At 52.8% G+C, this 23,181-nt stretch overlaps 6 protein-coding genes across 6 annotated transcripts; 3 read left to right on the top strand and 3 right to left on the bottom strand.

Annotated features, from left to right (window-relative positions):
- Positions 1–1,717: 1,717 nt before the first annotated feature.
- CORC01_09947 (GRAM domain-containing protein) lies at positions 1,718–6,317 on the top strand (the record flags this gene model as incomplete). Its single annotated transcript, XM_022621576.1, has 3 exons — positions 1,718–2,121; positions 2,872–5,594; positions 5,659–6,317. The coding sequence occupies 3 exons, from the start codon at positions 1,718–1,720 to the stop codon at positions 6,315–6,317; spliced, it is 3,786 nt and encodes a 1,261-aa protein (XP_022471892.1).
- Positions 6,318–7,344: 1,027 nt separating this feature from the next.
- On the top strand, positions 7,345–9,820 carry CORC01_09946 (interferon-induced GTP-binding protein Mx1; the record flags this gene model as incomplete). The annotated part of the gene is made up of 6 exons (XM_022621575.1): positions 7,345–7,449; positions 7,626–7,718; positions 7,780–7,881; positions 7,938–8,806; positions 8,870–8,906; positions 8,963–9,820. 6 exons carry the CDS (start codon positions 7,345–7,347, stop codon positions 9,818–9,820), a joined length of 2,064 nt encoding a protein of 687 aa, XP_022471891.1.
- A 2,333-nt stretch (positions 9,821–12,153) lies between these two features.
- CORC01_09945 (uncharacterized protein) lies at positions 12,154–12,840 on the bottom strand (the record flags this gene model as incomplete). The annotated part of the gene is made up of 1 exon (XM_022621574.1): positions 12,154–12,840. One exon carries the CDS (start codon positions 12,838–12,840, stop codon positions 12,154–12,156), a length of 687 nt encoding a protein of 228 aa, XP_022471890.1.
- Positions 12,841–14,012: 1,172 nt separating this feature from the next.
- On the top strand, positions 14,013–15,021 carry CORC01_09944 (uncharacterized protein; the record flags this gene model as incomplete). Its single annotated transcript, XM_022621573.1, has 3 exons — positions 14,013–14,396; positions 14,454–14,651; positions 14,800–15,021. 3 exons carry the CDS (start codon positions 14,013–14,015, stop codon positions 15,019–15,021), a joined length of 804 nt encoding a protein of 267 aa, XP_022471889.1.
- Positions 15,022–15,619: 598 nt separating this feature from the next.
- Positions 15,620–18,010, bottom strand: CORC01_09943 (H+ symporter; the record flags this gene model as incomplete). The annotated part of the gene is made up of 5 exons (XM_022621572.1): positions 15,620–16,702; positions 16,758–17,250; positions 17,305–17,354; positions 17,405–17,775; positions 17,833–18,010. 5 exons carry the CDS (start codon positions 18,008–18,010, stop codon positions 15,620–15,622), a joined length of 2,175 nt encoding a protein of 724 aa, XP_022471888.1.
- A 3,496-nt stretch (positions 18,011–21,506) lies between these two features.
- On the bottom strand, positions 21,507–23,046 carry CORC01_09942 (homoserine O-acetyltransferase; the record flags this gene model as incomplete). Its single annotated transcript, XM_022621571.1, has 2 exons — positions 21,507–22,569; positions 22,625–23,046. 2 exons carry the CDS (start codon positions 23,044–23,046, stop codon positions 21,507–21,509), a joined length of 1,485 nt encoding a protein of 494 aa, XP_022471887.1.
- Positions 23,047–23,181: the final 135 nt, after the last annotated feature.

The raw sequence follows: 23,181 nt of genomic DNA, 5'->3' as shown, positions 1-23,181 counted from the left end.
ACCGCAAGCCGCAAGACACAACTCGCACTTGCAGACCCCCCTGACGTAGGTATGGGGTCCGCCGAGCCAGCAGCTGATCCAAACGGGCAACCCAACGGCTGTGGACGTCCCGAATCGGGCCAGCCATCGAAACCTGGCTGTGAATTCCATCTGCGAATCTGCCAGACGTGCATGCATCGCCTGGAGGAGGCGCGCGAGCTGCGTGGGTAAGAAAGGTGGGATGAAAGGCTCCGGGCCAGCCGTTGATACCTCACATACCTCACGCTGCTTAGGATCTGCAGGTTTCTGGCTCGACAGACCATGTGGTGCCAATGCATCCGGCTAGAATGGAATGGAGCTGACCGACCGTAATGAGATGTGATCTGAGCCGAGGCGGGAGATGATACTTGTTCCTGTTAACAGTGGCGTGAGCAGCTCAGCAGTCAGTCACAGGCTCTTACCTACAGCCTCCCCGGGAGATTGTCTATGGAGCATCTAGCGGAATCATCCTGATGCAGATACCAGTTGCAATTCCAAGATGGAAAAGGCCATGGGCTGGCAGACGTGGGAATGGAAATTTGGGATTGCGCAGCCACAATAGGACCAGAAAAAGAGAGATGCTACTGTTGGGATACTGATCAAAAATAGCAGCGCTGGTTATCTTTCCCGGATTACAATTTACGGGTGGCGGGCGTCAAATACCTACATTGTAATGCAACATGGACGGCTCCATTGCCAATTGGGGCTGGCCAGATGGACGGCCCCAGATTCCCGATTCTTAGCGATTCCAGGCTGCTCGTAATAATGGACCGCTGTCGGGAAGCGGGCAGAAATATGCATTCGGTATTTATGCTAAAGTGAGTGAATACGGTTAATTTGAGGTTTACTCTACTGTACGGATAGGTATGGGGAGAGGAGGGCGGAGACGATAGATGTGAGAAGCGATTTGGTGTACCTAGGTAGGTAGAGATACGCTAACAAAACGAGGTACCTCGCTTCTCCCCCTCTCCCCTCTAGAAGGAGGAAGGAGGATTCTCCCCGTACGATCTAGCAGGCCCGGCCTCGCCCACGAACTTCCTTGCGGCTTGCCTCGCCTCCAGTGACGATGACGCTCTTCGTGGAAAGAGAGCTCCGGCTTGGGGTTCTTGCCTTGGCTAAGCTGGGAACTGGCGAAGTAAACCGTATAGCTCCTTCCTCCCGAGTTTTCATTTGGGTCCTCGGCTCCGACTGCATCTGCAACGAAGGTGCAAACTTTCCTTCTTCCGTGACCCGAATCGCCCACAGTCACCCCATGGTCTAGTCCATTCCTCTTTTCATGTTTGCACTTCTAGTTTGCACTTCCAATTTGCACCACCTCGCAAGCAAGAAACAACATTAAACGGAGCCCCCGGCTGCATCGCTCAAACTCGAAAAACAATACAGCACCCGCGGGTTCTTTTCCAAATAATTCCCCGTCATACAAAAACAATTTGCCAGGTCCAATCTGCGGCCCCTCTCCCCGGGGCATAGGTACCTCGCATCGCACTTCCCTACGGATACCTCCAAGCTTGTCGTCTCGACCTTAATTTCCATACTGCCAATTCCCTGCACCCGTGGACCATGATCATCCTGTCCACTCTTCGCAACCAATACGCGTATTCCCTTTGACAGCACCGACCTGCCAAACTGCAAATATACCGCTCGGAAAGAGTACGATAAATACGAGCTTCACAATCCCAGGAAACCAACCCGGGAAGCCATGGACGGCGCCACTGAAAGCGGAGGAGGTCTAAGCAAATTGCTGCCAAAGTCAATCGCCGCCAAACGACGCCGCAAAAAGCAAGAAGCCCAAGACGACGAAGCCGCTGCCGCAACGGCCGCTTTGCTGATAGGGGTCAAGGGGGAAGATGTCACAGCTCCAGCTGTTACGCCTGCACCACTCAGAGACGACTACGCCAGCCATCTGTCCAACAAACGCGACAGCGGCTCTTACGTCCATGACACGGACAGCTTTGGATTTGGAAAGGACGGCTCGACAGGGTTTCCCGACTACGACTACAACCACTACCGCGAGCACGGCCACGACACCCGCGACGCGGACGAAGCCAGCACCGAAGCCATTAGCATTGCGTCGCTGGAGGACCCCGATATTGGCGATCATCAGTGAGTCCGCACCTTTGTCTCTATTCGTCTCTATTCGTTGCTTCATTTCCTACTTATTCTCTATCCCGTCTTACCTACCTACCCAATGCACACGACTGGCCCTCTCCGCACCCTCATATTTCAGTCTTCCAACCATCTTACATGTGTATGCATCCGAGCGCACTTGTTCTGCGCTCTTCATCACCTCGCAAGCGCAAGGCCACGTCTTTTCGCGTGGCGCGTCCCCCCCAGTGTTCAAAGTCGTTACTGGCATCTCCATTGAATGGCGAGGCGAGCTACGAATGGCTACGCAACTCGGCCCAAGTCTGCTGGCACAACCCGCAACGGCGCCGTCTCTCTTTTGTGCATATCAAGTGGAGAGACAGAGAGGACAGCGGGCTTGGCTTAGCGTCCGTAGTAGGCTGCTGGCCATCCTTGGTCTGACAATTCTTACTGGTCTGCTGTCTGGTCCGGGGGGTTCTGGGACTGGGAGACTGGGGAGGGGGCTGATGCACTCTCCTCTCTGCTCCATGGGTCTCAGCTCCCCCTCGTCCACTCTCTGCGGCAATCGCCGTATGACAGCTGCCCGGGGGTCCCTTCAGCACATTTAACTCGTGTCCCTGACGAATGTTCCATTTGAAGCGAGTGCGAACAAACGGGGGTCAGGGTCGTCCATGTCTCCCCGGCCACCTCTGCCGTTTCGTCTCTCCATGTAATCAACCATACAGTACCAAGTATCTAACCTCGACGATTCCCGCCCCCTCTCATTAGATTTCCTTTTCAATCTCGACCAAGTGTCGTATCGACACATCCTTCACAAATAGGTTACTTGACAACTTCTTCTCCTATCGTTCAGGCAACCCATTTGCCTGAACCCCAAGCGCAGATACTGGACGAACAACTCTCCCAGATCGCCTCGGCGCGATCCACTCTCTCCTCAGCCAAGCGGACGCAATCCGTCGAGTCGTCGACAGATTCGTCCCTGCGCTCCAAACGCAGTTTTACAAGCCTTGTGCCACCCAAGAAAAACACCACGAGGTCTCCATCCCCCGTTGGCCGTCTCAAAGGTGTTTTTACAAAGTCCAAAAAGACTCCCAGTGCTGCCACAAGCCCTGACCGGTCCCTGGGCGGTGACGAAACCCCCGACCTCGACCGAGACACGCGGAGAACAAGAGACCGAGGCAGAGCCACTGCTTCCGCGTCCACCTCTGACCTCACCACAACCACAAAGCCGTTTCTAGACAATTCGACCGCGCCACAACCGAATGCGACGAGCAATGCGGATGCATCCCGTGTAAAACAATCAACAACGCATTCACCTGAGCGACGTCGCTCCAGGGCCTCTACGAACACATCCCGAATCGACACCTCCTTCGTACCCCAAACCCCGCCCAACACCGACAAGACGCCCGTCATTGTCAATACCCCTCCGACCCCGACCGATCACAACGCACCCTACGCTCAGTCTCCTCCGCCGGCGCCAGCTCCGCAACCCGCTCCCGAGGCTCCCGCCACTGCCATTGCCTCAGGCAACACGAATGGTGGTTCTGCCACGGGTACTATGCTTGCTCACCGCAGGGGTAGATCAGGATCTGGGAGTTTAGGGCCTAGCAAACTGTCCAACATAACCCTCGCGCCCTTGACGCCCACTCCCGAGAACGGTACCGCAAGCAACCCGGGCACTCCATCTGGCGGCTTCTTCTCATCCGTCTTTTCGGCTGCGCAAAACGCCGCGACCTCGCTCACAAGTACCATCCAGAATACCGGAATAGGACCAACTCCTCCTAAGAACAAGAACGTAGCCAAACCCCCCGATATCAAAATCGACGAGCAACCCGAGGTCGAACCCCCGCCTCCTTCCGCAACAGGTTCGACCATGGAGAAAGAGCCTGCAGTCAAGACCATGGGGTCCGGCGAGCTGAGTCTCAGTCAATTAGGTATAACGGACACAGCCAGCAGTGCAGGAACTCCTATTACAGCCAAATTCCCCGAATCGGACGCACGAGCTAGAAGCGAATCAGCTCCCACCGACGCCGCCTATGCCGCTGCCACGCGCGACCTCGGAGTAGACGACGGCCGAAACGCGGCAAGACCCCAGTCACTATACGATCCAGGAAACGGAGGAGACCGCACCCCTCCGCAAGGCAGCATCCACGAGGACAAGATTTCTGGTGTCCAGCGCAGTGGAAGTATTCGAAGCGCCATTGGACGCCATCGCAAGCGAGGAAGCTCAGCTGTGTCGGGAGGTACGGCTACTACTATTGGCGCTGCCATTGCTGCGGCTAACGCGTCTCTCGCTCATCCTCAAGCCAACGCGAGCGTGCCGAAACTTACGGGATTCGCGGTTGCAAGCAAGAAGCGTAACCGCGACTTCCATGGATTTTTTAAGAGCGTGCCTGACGACGATTACCTCATCGAAGACTACAGCTGTGCGCTGCAGCGTGAGATCCTGGCGCACGGCCGCCTGTACGTATCCGAAGGCCACTTGTGCTTTAGCAGCAACATCCTCGGCTGGTCGACCACGCTTGTCATGAGCTTTGACGAAATAGTGAGCGTCGAGAAGCGAAGCACAGCCCTTGTCTTCAAGAACGGACTCATGATTTCGACCCTCCACGCCAAGCACATCTTTGCCAGTTTCACCAGCCGAGATTCGACTTACGATCTGATCGTCAATATTTGGAAACTTGGACATCCGACTTTGCAAAGCTCGCTCAATGGAGTGCAGCTCGAGGGAACGGGCGGTGACAAAACAGAAAAGGTTGACGCGAATAGTGCTGTGGTAGCAGATGTTGATGATGGTAGTTTGTCCGGCACCGATGAAGAGAGTGACTCTGGCGACGACGACGATGTCTACGACGAAGATGATGACGCGGAAGATTTGCAGGATGTCACGCAATTGTCAGAAGTCAACGCCGAGCCCGAAGGCGGAAAGACCGTATCCCGAAAGGTATCTGGCGCAGGTGCTAATGGCGCTTTCGCCGACATCGTCAAGGAGGCTGTCGGTGCTGCCACTGGCGGCAACGACTTCCCTGGCCCGGCTGCTCATGCCCCGACCGACTGCGGAGACTCCGATACGCATTACGACAGAGTTGTCGGCGATGATGTTATCCCTGCACCTCTAGGCAAAGTGTACAACTTACTCTTTGGCCCAGCCTCGGTCACTTGGATGACCAAATGGCTCACTGTCGAGGCAAAGTGCACAGAATTGACCATGGAAGACAAAAAGGGGCTCACCCTCGACAATAAGTCTCGGTATTTCACCTATATCAAGCCTCTCAATGGCGCCATCGGCCCCAAGCAGACAAAGTGTCTCGTGACGGAGACTTTGGATTCCCTTGACTTTGAGAAGGCCATCAACTTCAGCGTTACCACGCAAACTCCCGATGTGCCGAACGGCAACATTTTCAGCGTGAAGACAAAGTATTGCTTGTCGTGGGCAGACAACAACTCCACCAGAGTACAGTCCAACTGCACTATTGAGTGGACGGGCAAGAGTTGGTTGAAGGGTGATTATTGACCACTTGGCTTGCATCATTGACCTGAGCTAACATGATGAAGGCCCTATTGAAAAGGGAGCAAACGACGGCCAAACACAGTACTGCAAAGACCTCTTCGCCAGCTTGAAAACAGCTGTATCCTCCAAACCCCGCGCTGGCGGTGCAGGAGCGGGCTCCGCTTCCAAGGGCAAGAAGAAGAGTAAGAAGAGCAAGGCAGCAGGCTCCACGACGGATGCCGAGGACGAGCAGGTCCGGCCCAGGCATGTTCCCAAGACGGATTGGGGTCCACTGGAGCCTGTGCGAGGCATTCTCGAGCCAGTTCTCGACATTGCCAAACCGCTCCTGACAGGCAATATGATGTATGGCCTGTTAGTTGGCCTTCTCGTAGCGACATGGTTTGGTTTTGGTCTGCCTGGCAGACAAGCACCTGGAGACATGCGTATGTATGGTTATCCAGATCGTCTTGCTGCTTATGACGAGATGTGGAGACGCGAAGAGAGCGAACTTTGGGAGTGGCTGGAGGAGAGGGTTGGTTTGGAGCGCTTGCACGAGGGCAATTTGCCCATGCGGAAGCGAGCAATGGAGCCAAACACTGTGGAGGAGAGGGTCAGAGAGGACCGTATGAATGAGAGGGAGATCGAAGAGGCGATCAAGGTGACGGAGGAGAAGCTTAAGGTGTTGAAGGGCGTCATGGACAAGAAGAAGCCAACATCCGGTTGAGGAAATACCCCACGTAGGAACGGGAGGCGGAAAAGTGCAGCAAGTCAGGTTACGGCACGACACAACGTGTCTTCTCATTTCTATGTTTTATTATGTAGCATATTCAGTAGCGATGCCAACGAGCAATCAGGGCTTGAGTAGATTAGCATCAGCAATGTCATCCTGTATCGACAACTTGCACCACAGCCCTTTTTCGAGGTTGCGTGTCGAAGTAGAAGCTACGATATAAAGCGCCTCGATGCCTCCTTCCTGGGACTACGAACCTACAGAGGTGACATTTGTCTCGGTCTTGCGACAGACCTCAAATCAAAATTCTCTGGGCTATTCTTATTTCACTCTCCCATCAAAGCTTTGCCACAAACACTCCAGCACTGACTGGCATATTCTCTAAGACATCATGTAAGAAGGCACTGGCTTCTACCAGCTACGCCTGGTATTTGGCATTCCGTCGTGCAAAGGAGCAGTCTTTTTCTCGACGTACGCGTATGCGGTATAGCGACTATGGAGATGACGGAGTTCCTTGACTTACGGGCAGAGTGACTTCACCGGGGCTAGGAAAAGCCGCTTAGGCTCTACTAAACGTTGAAAGGCGTCCAGTCGAAGATGACCGACCGTTCCGAAGCCTTCAATTAAGGTGACTAAGGTAAGGTGAGGTACTCATCTTGACACCTTTCTGTCACCTTTGCCAGCATCTGTGACTGGTCTTCTGGAGGCATTCGTCGTTTGTTTTTATCCAATTATTGAAAACGCCTAAAGAGGCAGGGACGGCCTGACTGCCTCCTTCTCTTCAACTGCTAGATCTCTTACTCACCTTCCCTCAGGTGATTGTAATCATTTTGCCCACTATGACTTCCAAGAAATCCACCTTATCTTCGTCAACCACGACATCTCTGCCGTCTCTCCTTTGCTAAGCGCCTATTGTCTGTTTTTCGTCCCCTCGTTCTTTTCCATCAATTCAGCCCATCTACTTTCGAATACTTGCTAACCAAAATCATTAGTGTGATAGACCATCTAGGATAAAGTGAATATGAGAGGCAATAACAACGACGGTGACACTGCCAACGAGTCGCTTGGCGACGATGTCTTCTCGCAGACTATCGACAAGCTTCGCGAGCTCGGCATCGCCGATCTAGTTCCCCTTCCGTAGCTTGTCGTGGTTGGCGACCAGTCGTCGGGCAAGAGCTCCGTTCTGGAGAGCGTGACAGGCTTCGCGTTCCCTCGTGCTCCCGAGCTCTGCACCCGTTACGCCACCCAGATCACTTGCCGCCGTGATGATTTCGAGAGTATCCAGATCTCCATCATTCCGAGCCAGGACTCCAAGGAGGTCGGAAGGAGCGTCTAAAGAAATTCATGTATTCTGTCGAGAAGGACGACCTCGCGTTGGCGGATGTCTTTGCACAGGTAAGCGGACGACGCCTTGGGATGCTACAATTGTGATGCTGATGATTGCTGCCTTCCTTAGGCAAACGAAGCCATGGGACTTCGCGGTGTCGGTGGTGGAGATGATTGCAAGCTTTCGACCTTCGCCGAAGACGTTCTCAAGATTGAAATCAGTGGTCCAGATGTACGTTCAAATTCAACTTGAACCGTTCGCAAATCCTGCTGACCCTTACACATCAGCAACATCATTTGACCGTCATCGATGTCCCGGGTATTTTCCGCACTGCTACGAAGGGCCTGACTACCGACAATGATATCGTGCTGGTCAGAAACATGGTGAACAGATATATCAAAGACCAGCGCACTATCATCCTGTCAGTCATCCCTTGCAATGTGGATGTCGCAACTCAGGAGGTTCTTACCCTCGCGAAACAAGTCGACCCAGAGGGACTTCGAACCATGAGTGTTCTCACCAAGCCCGATCTAGCCACCGAGCGCGCCACTCAGCAGATTGTATGCGAGCTCGTGGAGGGTAAACGCCATTCTCTCCGCCTCGGATACTGCGTAGTGAAGAACCGCAGCGCAGATGACGATTTTTCGACAATGACTGATCGGAACTCATCAGAGAAGTCGTTCTTTTCTGCCAGTCCTTGGGCGAGACTCAGATCATCCAATCGGGTGGGAGTCAACAGCCTCGCCGTCCGTCTTCGCGACTTGCTGCGCGACATTTCCAATAAAGAGTTCAAGAACGTCAAAGCTGAGATCTACAGTATGCTCAACCAGAACGAGGCCGAATTCAAGCGCATGGGTCCTTCACGGGCTCGGCCGGATGCCCAGCGACGGTACCTTGGGCAGATTGCATCTGACTTCCAGGAGGCTGATCTTCGAGCACGCGACGGTCATTATAGCGGAATGGATATTTTCGATCAGAATCCGAAACTACGACTCATCACATCCATTGTCAATCACAATGAGCAATTCAACAAGGTCTTTGTCCTGCGTGGTCACACGAGAAAGTTTGAGGGACCAGCCGAGACGGAGTTCGGCCCAAATACTCCGTTGAATGTCGATACAATCACCAACCCAGACGAGGCTCTCGGCGGAATTCTGTAATGTGTGAAGTTCCAATGCCACGAGCCGGCAAAGACCTCGCTTCTGAGCAATATTGAAAGTGTTTTTTATGAATCCCGTAATGCCGAACTTGGTTCAGTAAGTCTACTACTGGTACGAAACCAAGACTGAGTTCGACGCTGACAGAACATTAGTTTCCGGGCTCAATGTTAGCGCAAGTCTTCAAGGAGCAGACCAAGAAGTGGGAGCCGCTGGTCCTGAAACATGTTAGCCAGGCGATCATGATTGTCCACGAGTTCATCGGTGCTGCACTGCGACTCAAGTGTACCGACGCCAACACTTTCGATGAGTTGCACGACCACTTCCTGTTGCCCAAGCTCCGTGCTTCGTATCAACGAGCTTTAGAACACGCCCAATTCCTCATCAATGTCGAGCTTAGCGGACAACCCTACACCATGAATCACTACTTCAACATCAATCCCCAAAAGTCCCGGGCTATCAGACTCAAGGAAGCGATCAACAAGGCCATTGGTCCAGCAGCGATACGCAATGACCACGGCCATACTCTCTGCTTGAGCAGTCCGAGCAGTAAGTCGGGATTGGTCATCGGAAATACCGCTTCCAGAGGGGCTGAGGTGCAGGCAGCGGAAAACAACGGAAATCCCTTCGAGTTTACTACATTAAAAGGCACTGAGTCTCTCAGAGCTGCAGGCTGGTGGGTATCAAAGTCCATGCTGCCCAAGCTTACAACGGGTCGATCCAATGTCGAGCAGGTCAGAGAGGATATCCATGACACCCTTCACAGCTACTACAAGATCGCTCGCGAGCGCTTTGTTGATGTCGTACTGCAGCAGGCCGTATTTCACTTCTTGCTCGATGCCAAGACGGGACCTCTCAAGATCTTCACACCTGACCTGGTCATGGGCTTGGATAACAAGCAGCTGCAGATGATTGCCGGAGAGGATGTGGCGACGCGGAATAGACGCGATATCCTCACGAGAGATACCGAGAACTTGAAGCTGGCGATGGAGGAACTGAGAATGTCCAAGTAAGATTCGTTTGGAGGTCAAGTTGCATCGGGAATTGGAGTCTGCAATAGGTAGCTATACATATTGAGACTATGAACGCTAGGTTCATAAAGACTTTGAAATGGGAAGTGATATTTTCCTCTATGCTTCTGTCCACTTCAACCGCGTTTGTCTTATATTAAAGTTGCCATTGCAGACTCAGTCTATGCTTCGCTACGGTTCGTACAAGGCTGAAAAATCATGTGCTCAGTTTATATTAGCATGGAAGCAAGTTCCAAGGAGGCAATGTGGGTGGACATCTTGGCACATTGTGGAATGCATTTGTCTTTGAGGTTTGACGATTAGAGTAAGGACCAGAGTGTCTCGCATCCTGTAGGTCAGCTTTGTTGTTTGATGTCTTATCGTGGCGTGATTCTATTTCAATCCGGACACCTCCAGTTATCTACATGTGACGTCAAACTCTAAACCAGTTCCTTGGTTCTATAGATAGTTCTAAAGACATAATGCGTTATCAGACGAGTTTCAATTACTGTAAGATTGCGGACTAGTCTACGTAAAACCAATTATGAAGCCCTAATCTCTTTTCTCAAAAAGACATAGAGCATAACTTATGACGCAGTCCCTGTAAAGCAGAGACCGCTAACGACACCGAAACCCATCAGATGCTTGGGGCCGTCCATTGAGGGGAATAGGTTCGCCTCATAGATCTGCACGAAGTTGCCTATAACGTCGACGAGGGCCAGGGAGATGGCCTGCGTCTCGCCGGGTATGGACCCGAAGCTTACGAACGCGTACAGCAGGGCTAATCAGTTGGAGGCCCAGAGACCGGACGCCATGATGACCAGGAGCGCATCTCAGGCCTTGAAGTCGTAGATGACGCAGGTGACGACAGCGCAGAACTCGGCGGTAGTCACTCAGGCGCCGAGGATCAGGCCGCGCCGCTGGGAGTGTTTGTCGGTGACGCAACGCGTGACAGCAAGTGGAGACGAAGTCGATGCCGAAGATTGGGGTCGTCATGTATTGGGCGGCTGTGGATTGGTAGCCCAAACTGTTGACTAGGGTTGGGTAGAAGTATAATAGTGTTGAGGATCCGACGATGAGCTGCGTAAAGGGAACTATTAACTACCTATAATTAGTAGACGGAGAACTGCCTGCGTATCGACGTACAATGTAATAAACAACAAAGAGCCAAGTTTTCCCGCTAACCATGTCCAGCTTGAAGGCTCATCCTCTTAAGATTCTCATGAATGATCCGACGGACCTCATTAATCCGATCTCCTCACCGATCTCCCCACCGGGTCGCCCGTCTTGAAACGAAGGACACCCTCATTATCAACGCCACGATAGCCTGGGCAGCAAGACGGTGTCGGGCCCAGTATGTTACTTTTCCGCGATTCGACTAACCAACGAGGCGCATCTAGTCCTTATGTGAAGAACATATGGCGTGGGCTTTTACCTTGAGCATTTCGGAGGCCGCCACATCCCTCCTGTCTTGTTTAAAAGATGGCCTCTTCTTAACAGCTGATAACCATAAATCATTGTAGTAGTATGTGAAATGTAGTAGAATATGAATTATGATGGATATTTATCAAGGAGCTGGTGAGATGTGTTAGTTATTAAGAGGCAAGAGAGATGAAATGCAAAGAGGGCTTTTATGAGGCTGTGAAGGCATGGAAAAACAAAGGCGCCTGATGTACAAAGATGCCCAAGGTCCAATCTGCCAAATAGAGGCCGCATTCGTAGGGTGAATTACGCCAACGTAGGGGGTGAGCCCAGGAGAATTGTTTCTGAAAGAAGACGAGAGAGAATTAACTATTTACATATCTCATTCAAACGTCTTTAATGTTGAGCCTGGCACAGCCGGTGTCAGCCCCTACCTGATATTTCGCCTTGACATGGTCCAAATTTGAAAACCAGAAAGGAACGAGGCAGGTACGCTAATTTTTCACACATAGAGCAGGAGCAGCAGACCCAATGGAACGAAAGATCATAATGGATGGTAGTCCCCTAAAATTGCTTGTAGATAACCTCTAAAGCACCTTCTGTAGGAATCCATCACGTTTTATTTATTTCAATGCATAGAACATTCAAGTGTCAATGGAAGAGCTGTCGCCAAATCTGTGTAGCATCGTTAGTAAAAACATTCCAGTTGGGTCAATTCACATACAAGGTGATAATAGTAAGCACGGCCACTCAGAATGCCAGCCAGAATTCCTGTGAATACGTGTACTGAGCAATGTCGGCCACAAATCAAAAGCCATGCTACCTTGTGCTATTACGATTGTTCATCTCTGTGTGACCTCCCAAGAAAACAAAACCAGCCTCCTTCCGAGTTCAGCCATGCCTTTCATCGTCCTCTAGTCACCTCTCAACAACTGCTCATTGTTCAGGAAGTTCTGTCTGAGCTCCTCCTTCTCCAGCCAGTGCTCCTCCACCAGTCGAATCTGCTTGAGTTCGCTCACATCCTCCGTGTTGGGGACTCTGAGCTGCTGAGCGAAGTTGACCAGGCGATAGCGGCCCCAGTGGACGACCTTGTCCCAGTTCCAGCCGCCGACGCGTTCCTTCTCATTGATGTCGTAGTGCATGCCCACCTCGGCCTTGGCCTCGTCGAGCGTGAGATCGCCCTCGATGTCGATGGAGGCATTGGAGAGCTCAGAGCCTCGGTGGCCCTGCTGGTCAACCCAAAAGAAGCTGGCATCAACGTCCTCCCAGTTGTCACCGACCTTCATGCTGACCTTGAGAAGGACCGACTGGCCGGCACGACGGTGGCTGGGGACTGAGCCCTTCTTGGCCACATCTTGATTGAGGGTGCCGATAGTGAGGGAGGCCTCGTCGTTGGTGCGCTTGCGCAGCTGGCCAGGGGGCATGTTATCCTTGTTGGTGGTCCAGCCGGAGGCAAAGACTCGGTCCCAGAACTTATCGCGGACTTGGTCGAGGCTGTCAGGGTCCAGGGGATAGTTGCAGTGGATGAGGACCTTTAGGAGGTCGTCGCACATGCGCTCGACAGAGGGCGCAAGCTGACTGACATCTGAGATGGAATTCATGATGCCTTGTTGGTCCGATTCACTGAATGACTGGAGATTTATTTATTTCTGTTAGTCTGAATTCCTTTTTGAAAAAGAAAATTGGTGAAGGTCGTACCGGGGAGAAAGCAGTGTATATGTGTGTTTGGGCGCTTTGTTGTGGTGATGGAAGTGTGAGGCTGAAAAATTTAGCAAAGTGTGAGAACTGCTCCAGGCAAAGGAGTCAAGAAGCCAGGAACTGTTTGTGGGTGCCAGGTTTATCTGGTGTGGTGAGGATGGAAATTGAGAAAGGTCGGGTCGGTTGTTGGCTGGTTGCTGGTACTGTTGCTTAGATTGAACGCGTCTGAGATGCTCGGGTAGTTCACCTTCACTTCCTAGTTGCACAGCGAACCGCCCCTCTATATGTATTCGCTAAAGGAGGTAGAGACTCTCATGACAACAGATTTGTTCCTGCGGCAATGCATTCACTTTGGTATTGACGACTTTTTCCTCGCCCAAGACGCAGTTCATGGTCAGAACAAGTCCCCTTGTTATGAATATCCAACAAGGCCTTGCAGCAGATTAATTTTAAGAAAAGCCAATTTCATGAAAGAGCCCTAAATACGTCCTTCCTGTGAACAACAAAGCTATTGATAAGCAAGTGCCATCGGTTTTCATTCTAGCAATTAGCCATACGTAAGGAAACATGGACCCATTGTGACCTTAATCTTCTTCCGATCCTCGGTAAAGGCTGCTGACTTATCTTGTCATGAATCAAGTGAGTGAAAACAAATGGAAAAGAAACACATTTTGTGTCTCCCGCTTGAATTCTCAAGATACCTTCTATCTATTTTTCCAAAATACCTTGGCAACGGGCTGTCATGTCAATAGTTATACGTACATTGCTAACATAAATTTCAAATTAAAATAAAAAGGAGGATAAAAAAAGCAAAAGCCAAAGCAAATTGCTATACTACTGTGGTCAGCTTCGTTAGAGAATTAGTCTTTGGATTAGAGTTATGCCTCATCCCCATGAGGTAGGTGTGTTCAAAAGCCCAACCTATATCAAAAGCCCCTATTGACTCACATCAATTCACTAAGAGCTTCGAACTTTAGCGTGAATTCGACTAGGACACGCTTATTACATTCGTTCAAACCCAAGTTGGCAATATCATATTTTGGAACTCGAGATTTTCAACGACACATAAGATGAAATGCAGTCATACAATTTGACCTACCTCACTCTCAAAGTTGGCACGGCTTCGATCAAGTACAAAACCTCGAGGTGTCGGGTCGAATCCTCGTCCAAACAACAACCGGACCCAGCAACTTCGACTGGGACCATCGAAGCCAAGAAATACTTACATCAGAAGAGCCCCGGTTCTCCCAAGTCAATGATGTCCGGTCAAAACAAATCCACCGGCCCGCTGGAGGCATACTTCAACCCTCCCACCACATGTTGCACAGTAATGACCCAGGACATCCGCGAAATGCACCGCGCCGCCCAAACATACAGCGCCAGCACCAGCGACCGCGACCGCGACCACCGCCGCCCTTCGTCCTACGACGCCGAATATCCTCGCGGCAACGAAATCTATGTTCGTTTTGATTACGTCTCCCACTGCGAGGCCGCCGCGTGCGTCGACGTCTGACAGGTTCTCGGCAAGGCGCTCGGGTCCTCCTCGGTCGACTGCTACCGCGGCAGCCGCGCCAATGGTGTCTTGGACCTGGTCTTCGCCGGCGGCTGGAAGACTACCAATGCCATTGGTGAGGTGCCCAATCCGGGTCCCAGGGATGATGAGGCGTTGGTGGTGAGGTGTGGTGTCTGGGCCAGGGACATTCCTGAGATCTCGGTAAGTTTAAGGAGTCCTCTTGTTCTTCTTTCCCCTCCACTTCTCTCTGCTCTTATTTCCAAGAAAAGATATTTTTACCAGTTTTGGATCCTCTCTGAAAGCTTCCCTTACCTTTGAAAAATTCTAATATTTGGCGTCATATTCATAGACCGAGAGCGGCAACCTCCACAGCCACAGCAAGGACCGAGACACCTTTGTCAAATTCGTCCGCGTCTTCCATCCCCTCGAAGTTCGATTCGGCTTCTGTGACGCCTGGGCTCAGGAGGCGCCGGAGCACCTCGTAGAGTATGACAACATCGGCGGCGGCGAAGGCGGCGCCCGCGCGGCCAACTGCTTCGCCTTGTACATCGTCCGGCGCAGGCTGAAGTAATGGCTGAGCGAGGGGTTCCTTTCGACGACGACGACGACGACGGGTGGTGAATCTTACAGCAGAGAAGTTGCGGCTGTGCTTCTTTCTGCGGATGACGACAAGTTGAGAGGAAAGTTTGAGAGTGTTGTGAGTGCGAGGGGAAGTCTCGAGACTATGGCTGCGGTTTCGAGACTTGAGGACAAATCGGATTCAGTATGGCTTAGTGAACTGACGGAGATGGCGCGTGACTGAGGGATCGGATTCAAAAGAGAACGGAACGCTTTGTTTATCGAACAAGTATATCGGTGCAGGTTGTCGCAATGGACGGAATGTTCCGTATTGTGTAGTGGAGTCCCCTCAGAGAGGGCTAATCAAAGCATCGCTAATACATGATGGCATCGATCTGAAGGCGAGTAACATCAAACGAAAATGCTTGCCGCAAGGATCCTTTTGAATAAAATACGAATGACCGCGTGGGCGGTCTTGTGATGACATTATCATACAATATCTTTAGTAGCCGGACATGAGCAACATCCAGCACAAGTCGTCATCATGAAATTCCTCATATTCACCCAGGAGGGTACCCAAATCCATACGCCCGCTAGTTGTCTAAAACCCATCACGCTCGGGAATCCCCCCTCAGAAGGCTTCCCACGTCGTGTAACTTGACGTTCTCCATCGGCTGCGCCCCACGATCCACCCGGCCCCACCCGGCCCCCCATGTCGGAAAGACACCGGGAGTCACGGGATCAGGAGGCATCTGCTCATCGACGGCGCCCATGTTCCTTCCAGTGTACGCCGAGGAGACGCCACTGTTACGTATGCTCATAGCGTATTCGTCGGTTCCACCTATGCTATTCCCGCCGCCCCGCTCCTTCCGCCTCTTGCGCCAAAACCGGGATTGACTTCTTCTACTGCGCTCTTCCTCTGCTAGGAGGTAGGGCGACGTCATGATCCCGACCCTTGCGGCTTTGACGGTGCTCGTCCTGGGGTAGTGGAATCCTGCGGGGTGACCGCCGGTGAAGGGGTTCCACTTTGATTGCGGGCGCGGGGAGTGCGATATGCTGCCGTTGCGGCCGCGATTGTAGGATGTCGGTGTCTCGCCTGCAAGTTCTTCGAGGGTCATGCCTTTAGTCTCCGGAATGAGAAAGGACGAGAGCATGCCGAGAAACATGAAAAGTGCGAATAATTCCAGAAGACGGTCGAGCCAAGGCGCACAGTGGTCGCCGTGGCAGTCACCGGGAACGTCTTTGGCGAGCAGGGGAATGCTAATAACCTGCGCTATGATAGCACCGACCTTGCCCATGGCTGCAGATATTCCGTGCCCTGTGGAGCGGTATCGGGTCGGGAAGCATTCGCCAGGAACGATGAAGGTGGTAGTGTTGGGGCCAAAGTTGAAGAAGAATTGGCCAGTAATATACAAAGCGAGAAAGACGGCGTCGGATAATTGGTGGAGCATAAAGCCGAGCACGCAGAAAATGACAGTGAGCATGAAGAAGCCCATGATCTGAATCGGCTTACGCCCAAAGGTGTCGATGGTGAAGACGGAAACCCAGTAGCCTGGGATCGCACCGGCGCACGCCAGAATGATTAAACCCACGGCCTGATTGTGTAGCCTTCTGTAGAAATTGGCCCCGTCGGCATAGCCAATAGTTTGCAGCACCACGGTGCTGTTAAGTCCAAGACCGTAAAATGCCAGATCCTGGTTGGTCTATCAGTATATGCATGCACCCGGTACTTTTGATTTTCTGACTTACCAGAAAGAACCAGGATAGGGCGGTCCCCATGAGGATTCTAAAGTGCTTCCATTGCGTGAAGTATGCCCAGGCATCAGACCAGGATGCCGCCGGAGTGTTGTAAGCAGGACCCGTCTCCTTTTTCATCTTGAACTGTAAATCCGGATCGTAGTCACCCTTCGACTTGCTCGCCATGTAAGCTCGGATATCGGCATCGGCTTTTTCGACGTCTTGTTCCACGTCGAAGGTGTAACGAGGCGTCTCTGGGATTGTGATTCGATAGTACAGTGCTATACAGGCGGGCACAGCACCCATGCCGACAATGATGCGCCATGAACGGTCAGCAGCAAGCTGGCATCTTGCGTGGCAGTCGCCGAGAGTGTGGACATCGAGGTAAGAGTCCTTGAAGCCTTCAGCGGTGACTAAAGCCACGACAGCCGCGCCTAATTGACCCATGCCCTGCATCGAGAACACGGCTGCGATCATGGCTCCCCTCCATCGCGTTGGCGCAAATCTGCGGGGTGGATCAGTTCAGGTTCTTCAAGATAGCGGATATCAGCCAACTTACTCTGATGTGATGACTGAACTGAGTGGATAATCGCCTCCGATGCCAACACCCTTGACTTCGTTAACAGTGGCGCAAGTTTGATAACATTCAAGACACTCACCATAACGACCCGCCAGAATATCATCAGTCCGGTGAAGCTCACCGATTGACTCGGTGACACTAGGGCGGCGCTGAGCGTCGCCAAAATGATAATCCCAAGTTCCACGCCATACATTCTTCTTCTGCCAAAGACGTCGGCCAACCAGCCGAACACGATCTGGCCAACAATAATCCCAGCGCTGGTGGAGGCCTTGAGAGCCGAGTTGACCTGGTCTGGTAATTCGCCGTTGTTGCCGCCATAGCCATGCGCACTCGATTCAGGAGGCCCTTGCCAAAATACTACGCCGAGAAGCGTAGTGATGAGGTTGATAGCGAAGATGTCGTATGAGTCAAGAAAGAAGCCAACACCGGCAACCAAAATAGCCCTTACATCTGCGGTTCAAGTCAGTCGTTGTCGAGACGGGGGCAAAAATTTCGGAGCGGACTGACGGTACAAGCCAAATGGAACCTTGTCAATCTCGCTCAGGGCCAATCGTCTCCTTAACGCGGGATCTGTTATGTGGGAGTAATCGTTTGCAAAGTTGTGAAAGGCTTTGTTGCCTCCGTTTGTCCGCCGATGGGCCCGTTCGGTAGACGGAGTCATCGGCGGCGGCAACATTTCGTCCATCTCGGAAACGTAGGGTTATTGAAAGCACGAGTTGATAGATGGAAAGTCGTCGCAATGACTATCCTGCCCGGTCTATATCGCAGTCGTCCGCCCAGATGCCATTGTGGAGTTCCGTAATCCCGTAGTCCGTGTGCTGGGCAGCTTTCCGTGACCCCCAATTTCTGTCCCCAGTCCCCAAGGTCGAGTCGTCCGTCGTCGAGTTGTTTGTCGTCGGGCAGGTCCGCAGTTGATTTGCCTGAGGGGCGTCGAGCGTCTCTGATCTTCGGATATCGAGAGTCAATACGATTGTGGCTGAAATTCAACGTTCATTCACAGGCTCCGCGAAAGTTTGGGCGTCTTGACCTCAAATGCGCGGGGCGTGAAGGGTGTGGGAGGGTTCAAGCAGGAAACGCCTGAGGGTTGCAGACACGCATACCACATATATCCCGCCTGATCCGTTCTTGCCATTGCAAGACTTCTGCAATAGGGCGAGGGGCTGAAGTCGGGTGACAGGGGTTCGGCAGGGCAGGCTGATGGCAAGGGGATGCTGGGCAAAAGGGGGTAGGGCCCGCCGATTGGATGAGCGGAAGGGATGGAAGGGCAGGACGTAAAGAATGTCCGTGTGTCAGGATGTTAGTGCCAGTACGTACTCCTCCTAGTGTACGTTAAGAATGGGCCTTGGAACACAGAGTTCGAGAGCTGCCAAAAGAGGATTGGTCGGAAGTTGCGGAATGTAAGATGGGGGCGGAATGGATGGAACCGTGGGAATGTTAAACAAGGTGAGGTGATGGTTCGCATCTATCGCCCTGTCACGTCCTGTTTGTCAAACCGATCCCGAATCCGGCTGCAGCCAACGCCGTCTGAGGAAAGGGAGCCCCAAAGGCTAAAGCTAATCGTCCAGAGTGTGTACTGCATCCGTACATAGTGCTGGGAGAAAGAGACAGAGAACGTGTGTGTGCCGGGCAGAAGGAAGTATTTCCGTGTTTTAGGTAAGGCGAGAGTCCGATGCCGAAGAACAATGTCTCAACTCATTGCGCTAACGAGAAACATGGAATGATCCAGCCACACCAGGGTTTGTCTGAACAGGCGACGAGATGAACAAAAGTGTCGACTGTCGAGGCCTGGGCAGTATTATTCATGGAAACGGCGGCGGGGCTGTCAAAGGGGAGCCGGCGGGTAGGGTACATAATATGTAGGCAGCAGACGACAGAGGCAGGCTGAGATGCGAGGTGACGGATGAATCGAGTGCCACGTGCTGTCGATGGCCGTCTGGTACGGATTTCTGCCCCGATGGGGCGCCAGTGGGGGGACGTTGCAGATTGAACAGCCCGCAGTCGTTGGTAGATTTGTATTCGTATCCGTACATCAAGTTGCTAGCTGCCTCTGGCCTGTGTCATTCAGCTCTGGTCTGGGCCTTGGTGGTGACGATGAATTCGGGCTTGCATGCGGATGCGGGTGGCATCGGGAACGGAATAGATGAGGCAGCAAAAGTTTACCCCAATTACTGGACACACCAGACGTCAGACGGGCGCTGTCGCCAGGCTCACCGAATGATGCATTATCAGGTCATTTCTAGGCAACCTGGAAGGCAGGTGCAACCCAGAGTATCCACTTTCATTCCCCACTGGTGACCAAGCTTCAATCTGTTGCCTTCCCTTCTGATTCTGAATGAAAAGAAATTCTGACTCTTTCCGCAATTGCGAGTCCGCAGGCCCTGGGCAGCGGATCAGACAGGGAAGGCGCTTTTTATGCGGGTGGTTCTTTCTTAACGTCGCCCCCACTACAATCCTCCCCGACATCAACTCGGGAGAGCAGGGGTGCTCCTTCTAGAAGGGCGCTGGAACGCCGACCACACGGAACCCCTTTGACGCAGATAGATGTCCATCAGCAGATCTGGCCCCGATTGGGCCGGCGTTGCCTGCCGACTTTGGAGGCGTGACTCCCAGTTTCCAGCTGCCTTTTGGTGCGTCTCTTCGTATTATAATTTCCGACATACTAAGGTATGTAGCATCAAACACGTTAAAAACGCGCCCAGTCTGTTGCTGTCCAAGTCGAAGAACCAAACGCCGCAAACGCCGCAAACGCCGCGCCCTCCCCCTCCATTGACCATCTCACACTAGACTGGCACACAATGGTGCAGACGATCAGAACAACGACGGCCTGATTGACATCTTTACCTGCCAATCCCTATTCCCCCAAATCCCTCCTTCTTTCACCCGTCCGCCTCACTATGACATACAATTACTAAAAGGCACCCCACGGTCTCCAGATCTACCAATGCATTCGCTTGGCTCACCGAGCAGGGGATGGGTAGGGATTCCCCGAGCCAATGGCAGGGATTCCCTTTCGCACGTGGACCCTGCGACACCGAGGGGGGAGGTGGAAGGGGCGATGGAGACAAGGACTTCTGAAGGCCGCATTTCATCTCCGTCGAGCGGCCAACGCGTATTTCGGCGATATGCCGGTCAACCTTTGGACGAAGCTGCCGCACCGCACCGTACAGACTCATCTGATTCTACTGTCTCCCGAAATGTCAAGTATCCAGACTACAGCCTTCACATCTCTACAGTATAACTCCTGGCACACCCTCCTCGCCTTTCGGACCTCATGATAGAGTTTGGTTTCAGTACCTTTTATTTCCGTACGGCCGGCTGAGGCAAGGAAGACTAAGGTACGGACGAGTCATCTGCGTTTATTCAATAGCCGGTAAACCTCCTCATTGTTCCGCCATTAGTTCTTTGCAGTACGCCACAAATAGGAAGTGCCTGCTTAGCTTCCAGCCTGCGAAGTGTTTGCCGCTGCACTCCCGTTGATGGGAACCCGCCCAGCGGGTATGGGAGGAGCAACTGGCAGGATTGGGATTTGAGCTGGTCAGTGTGTAAAGCAAGGTTGCAAAAACTTCCGCGACCCTCCCCGAGAACGAGATAGCCACAACCGCGGGCCGCGGCCAACAGCCCGCGGGAGGAGTCTTAAAAGCCAAGCTACGAGGAGTGGGTGAACTGTGGTCCGTCGAGACATAGTGAAGTATTGTTCAGAATAAGGAAACAGATAGTCCCATGAGAGAGAACCGCCCGCCCCACGAGGCTATCAGCAAAGCTTTTCAACGCTGTTGACCTTGGCGTGACGTTTTGAGACCGTCGTCCGTGAGGACCACGCTTCCGGCCCATCTGCAGGGACCAAAAGTCTCCCACATCAAAACGCAACCTCTTTTTCTAGAGGTAGCCAAGGAACATTCGGTAATGCGGCATTATTGTCAGCATGAGCCTCATAGCAGACATGTTCCACCGAGTAGAAAGGCCAAACTTCACGTTACCGGACACGGATGACGGCACTGCACTGCCCAGATCCCAAAAGTTTCCCCTCTATTTCATTGATCGCTGAGTTGTTGAAAAAGACTCCACACCTGTTGAAACCAAACCCTTTTAAATACAAAAAGACCAAAAAAAAAAACAAAACAAAAAAAAACAGGTGAGAATCCTATCCATCATCCATGTATTTCGCACAACCGTTTTTCTTTTTACCAGGCAGTAATATCTTCCACCTCGGCCTCGCCAAATGTGCTGCTCTTAGTCAGCTGCCCAACACCAACCTCCTCAACTTCCTCGCCCTGCTTCTCCATAATGTCGGGCAACGTCTGCTTCAGGAAATCCAGCACGTAGCGGTTGACCTGCTCAAACTGGAGCAAGAAGGCGTCGTGGCCCTCGGGGCTGTCGATACGCTCGAGCCGGGCGTCCTTGACGTGCTCCGCAATCTCCTCCTGCTCGGCAAATGTGAAGAGCCCGTCGCTCTCGATGCCCAGGACGAGCGTGGGCTGCTCGATCAGGGCGAGGGCCTCGGCGATGGTCGCGGCGCGGTCCCGGGAGACGTCGTGCGTGTCCAGCTTCCTCGTCATGGCGATGTAGCAGTTGCTGTCGAACCGCTTGACGAACTTTTGTCCCTGGTAGCGCAGGTAGGATTGCGCCGAGAAGTAGGTCGACGTGGGGAGTTTGTCGCCTCCGGTCAGACTATCCGCCGTCGTCGCCGTTGTCGTCTGAGGTCCGTGGAATTGCGGGTCCAGGGCCTCGGGGACCGCTACCGCTGCGCCGTTGACGGGCGTCTCTGTCGTGCTGCTGCCGCCTTGGCTGTTCGGGCTCGATAGGCCGACTCGCTTGACTTTGTGCCCGTCGTTGTGGATGTGGAAGTGTGCCTCGGACGGCGTGCTGGGTCTGGGCCGCTCGCGAATGATCTGCCGCCTAGAAGGGTCTGGGATGTTGCGTCCGAAGCGGGATTCGAAGGAGTTGCGGCTGCGATATGTCAGGAGGGCCGACATGCGGGCTGCGCCCAGGCCGGTGGATGGCGGGTCATCGAAGGGGTAGTACCCGTCGTCGTATTTCGGGTCGGCGTAGATGCTCTGGCGCTGTGCCTCGCCCCAGCTGATACCCCAGGCGCTGTGTCTGCTTGAGGTTGCGATGGGCACGACGCATCGAATATACTCCTTGCCGAGATACGCCCATTCCAACACGAACATGCCGCCCAGAGATCCACCAATGACTGCGGCAACCTGCTTGACGCCGAGATCGTCCAGCAGCAACTTGTGCAGACTAGGAAGTTGTGAGCCTTGAGCAATTTTTTGGGAAGAAAATCTTGCCAACTTACTTGACATCGTCACGGATCGTGGTCAGGGGGAACTCGGGGCCGTATATGCCCTTCTCAGGATCTCCATCCTTGGCTGTGACCGGGCTTGCAGTGCCGTAAGGGCTTCCCATAGCGTTCATGCATACGATGAAGAACCGCGATGTGTCGAAGGCTCTGCCAGGTCCCCCAAGGAGAGGACCCCACCAGTCGCTCACATCGGCGCTGCCTGTCAAAGCGTGACAGATGACCATGGCATTGTCACCGTTGAGCGAGAGCTTGCCTCTGGTCGTGTAGGCGACGGGAACATTGTGGAGGGTCACTCCCGACTCGAGAGTGAATTCAGGGATGATGGCGAATTGTTGCTCCGGAATCAAGGTAGCAAACGGGTTCTCAGGCTGCGTCTGCGTTCTTTCTTGCGGGTATTCAGCAACCGGTCTTCTCATTTCATTTGAACATTTTCATGACAATTCATGTGGGATAAGAAGGCTAGGGAACAATTCGACAATAACATAGATGGAGACATTGGACCACTTGGCTCATTTTGAGGAGTAATCATGTGTAATGAAGACGGACTTAGA

This window comes from Colletotrichum orchidophilum, assembly GCF_001831195.1.
Source record: "Colletotrichum orchidophilum strain IMI 309357 chromosome Unknown Scaffold_94.1, whole genome shotgun sequence".
NCBI classification, from domain to species: domain Eukaryota; kingdom Fungi; phylum Ascomycota; class Sordariomycetes; order Glomerellales; family Glomerellaceae; genus Colletotrichum; species Colletotrichum orchidophilum.
Note: the sequence above shows the minus strand (reverse complement) of the source record. Positions and strands in the feature narration are given on the sequence as shown.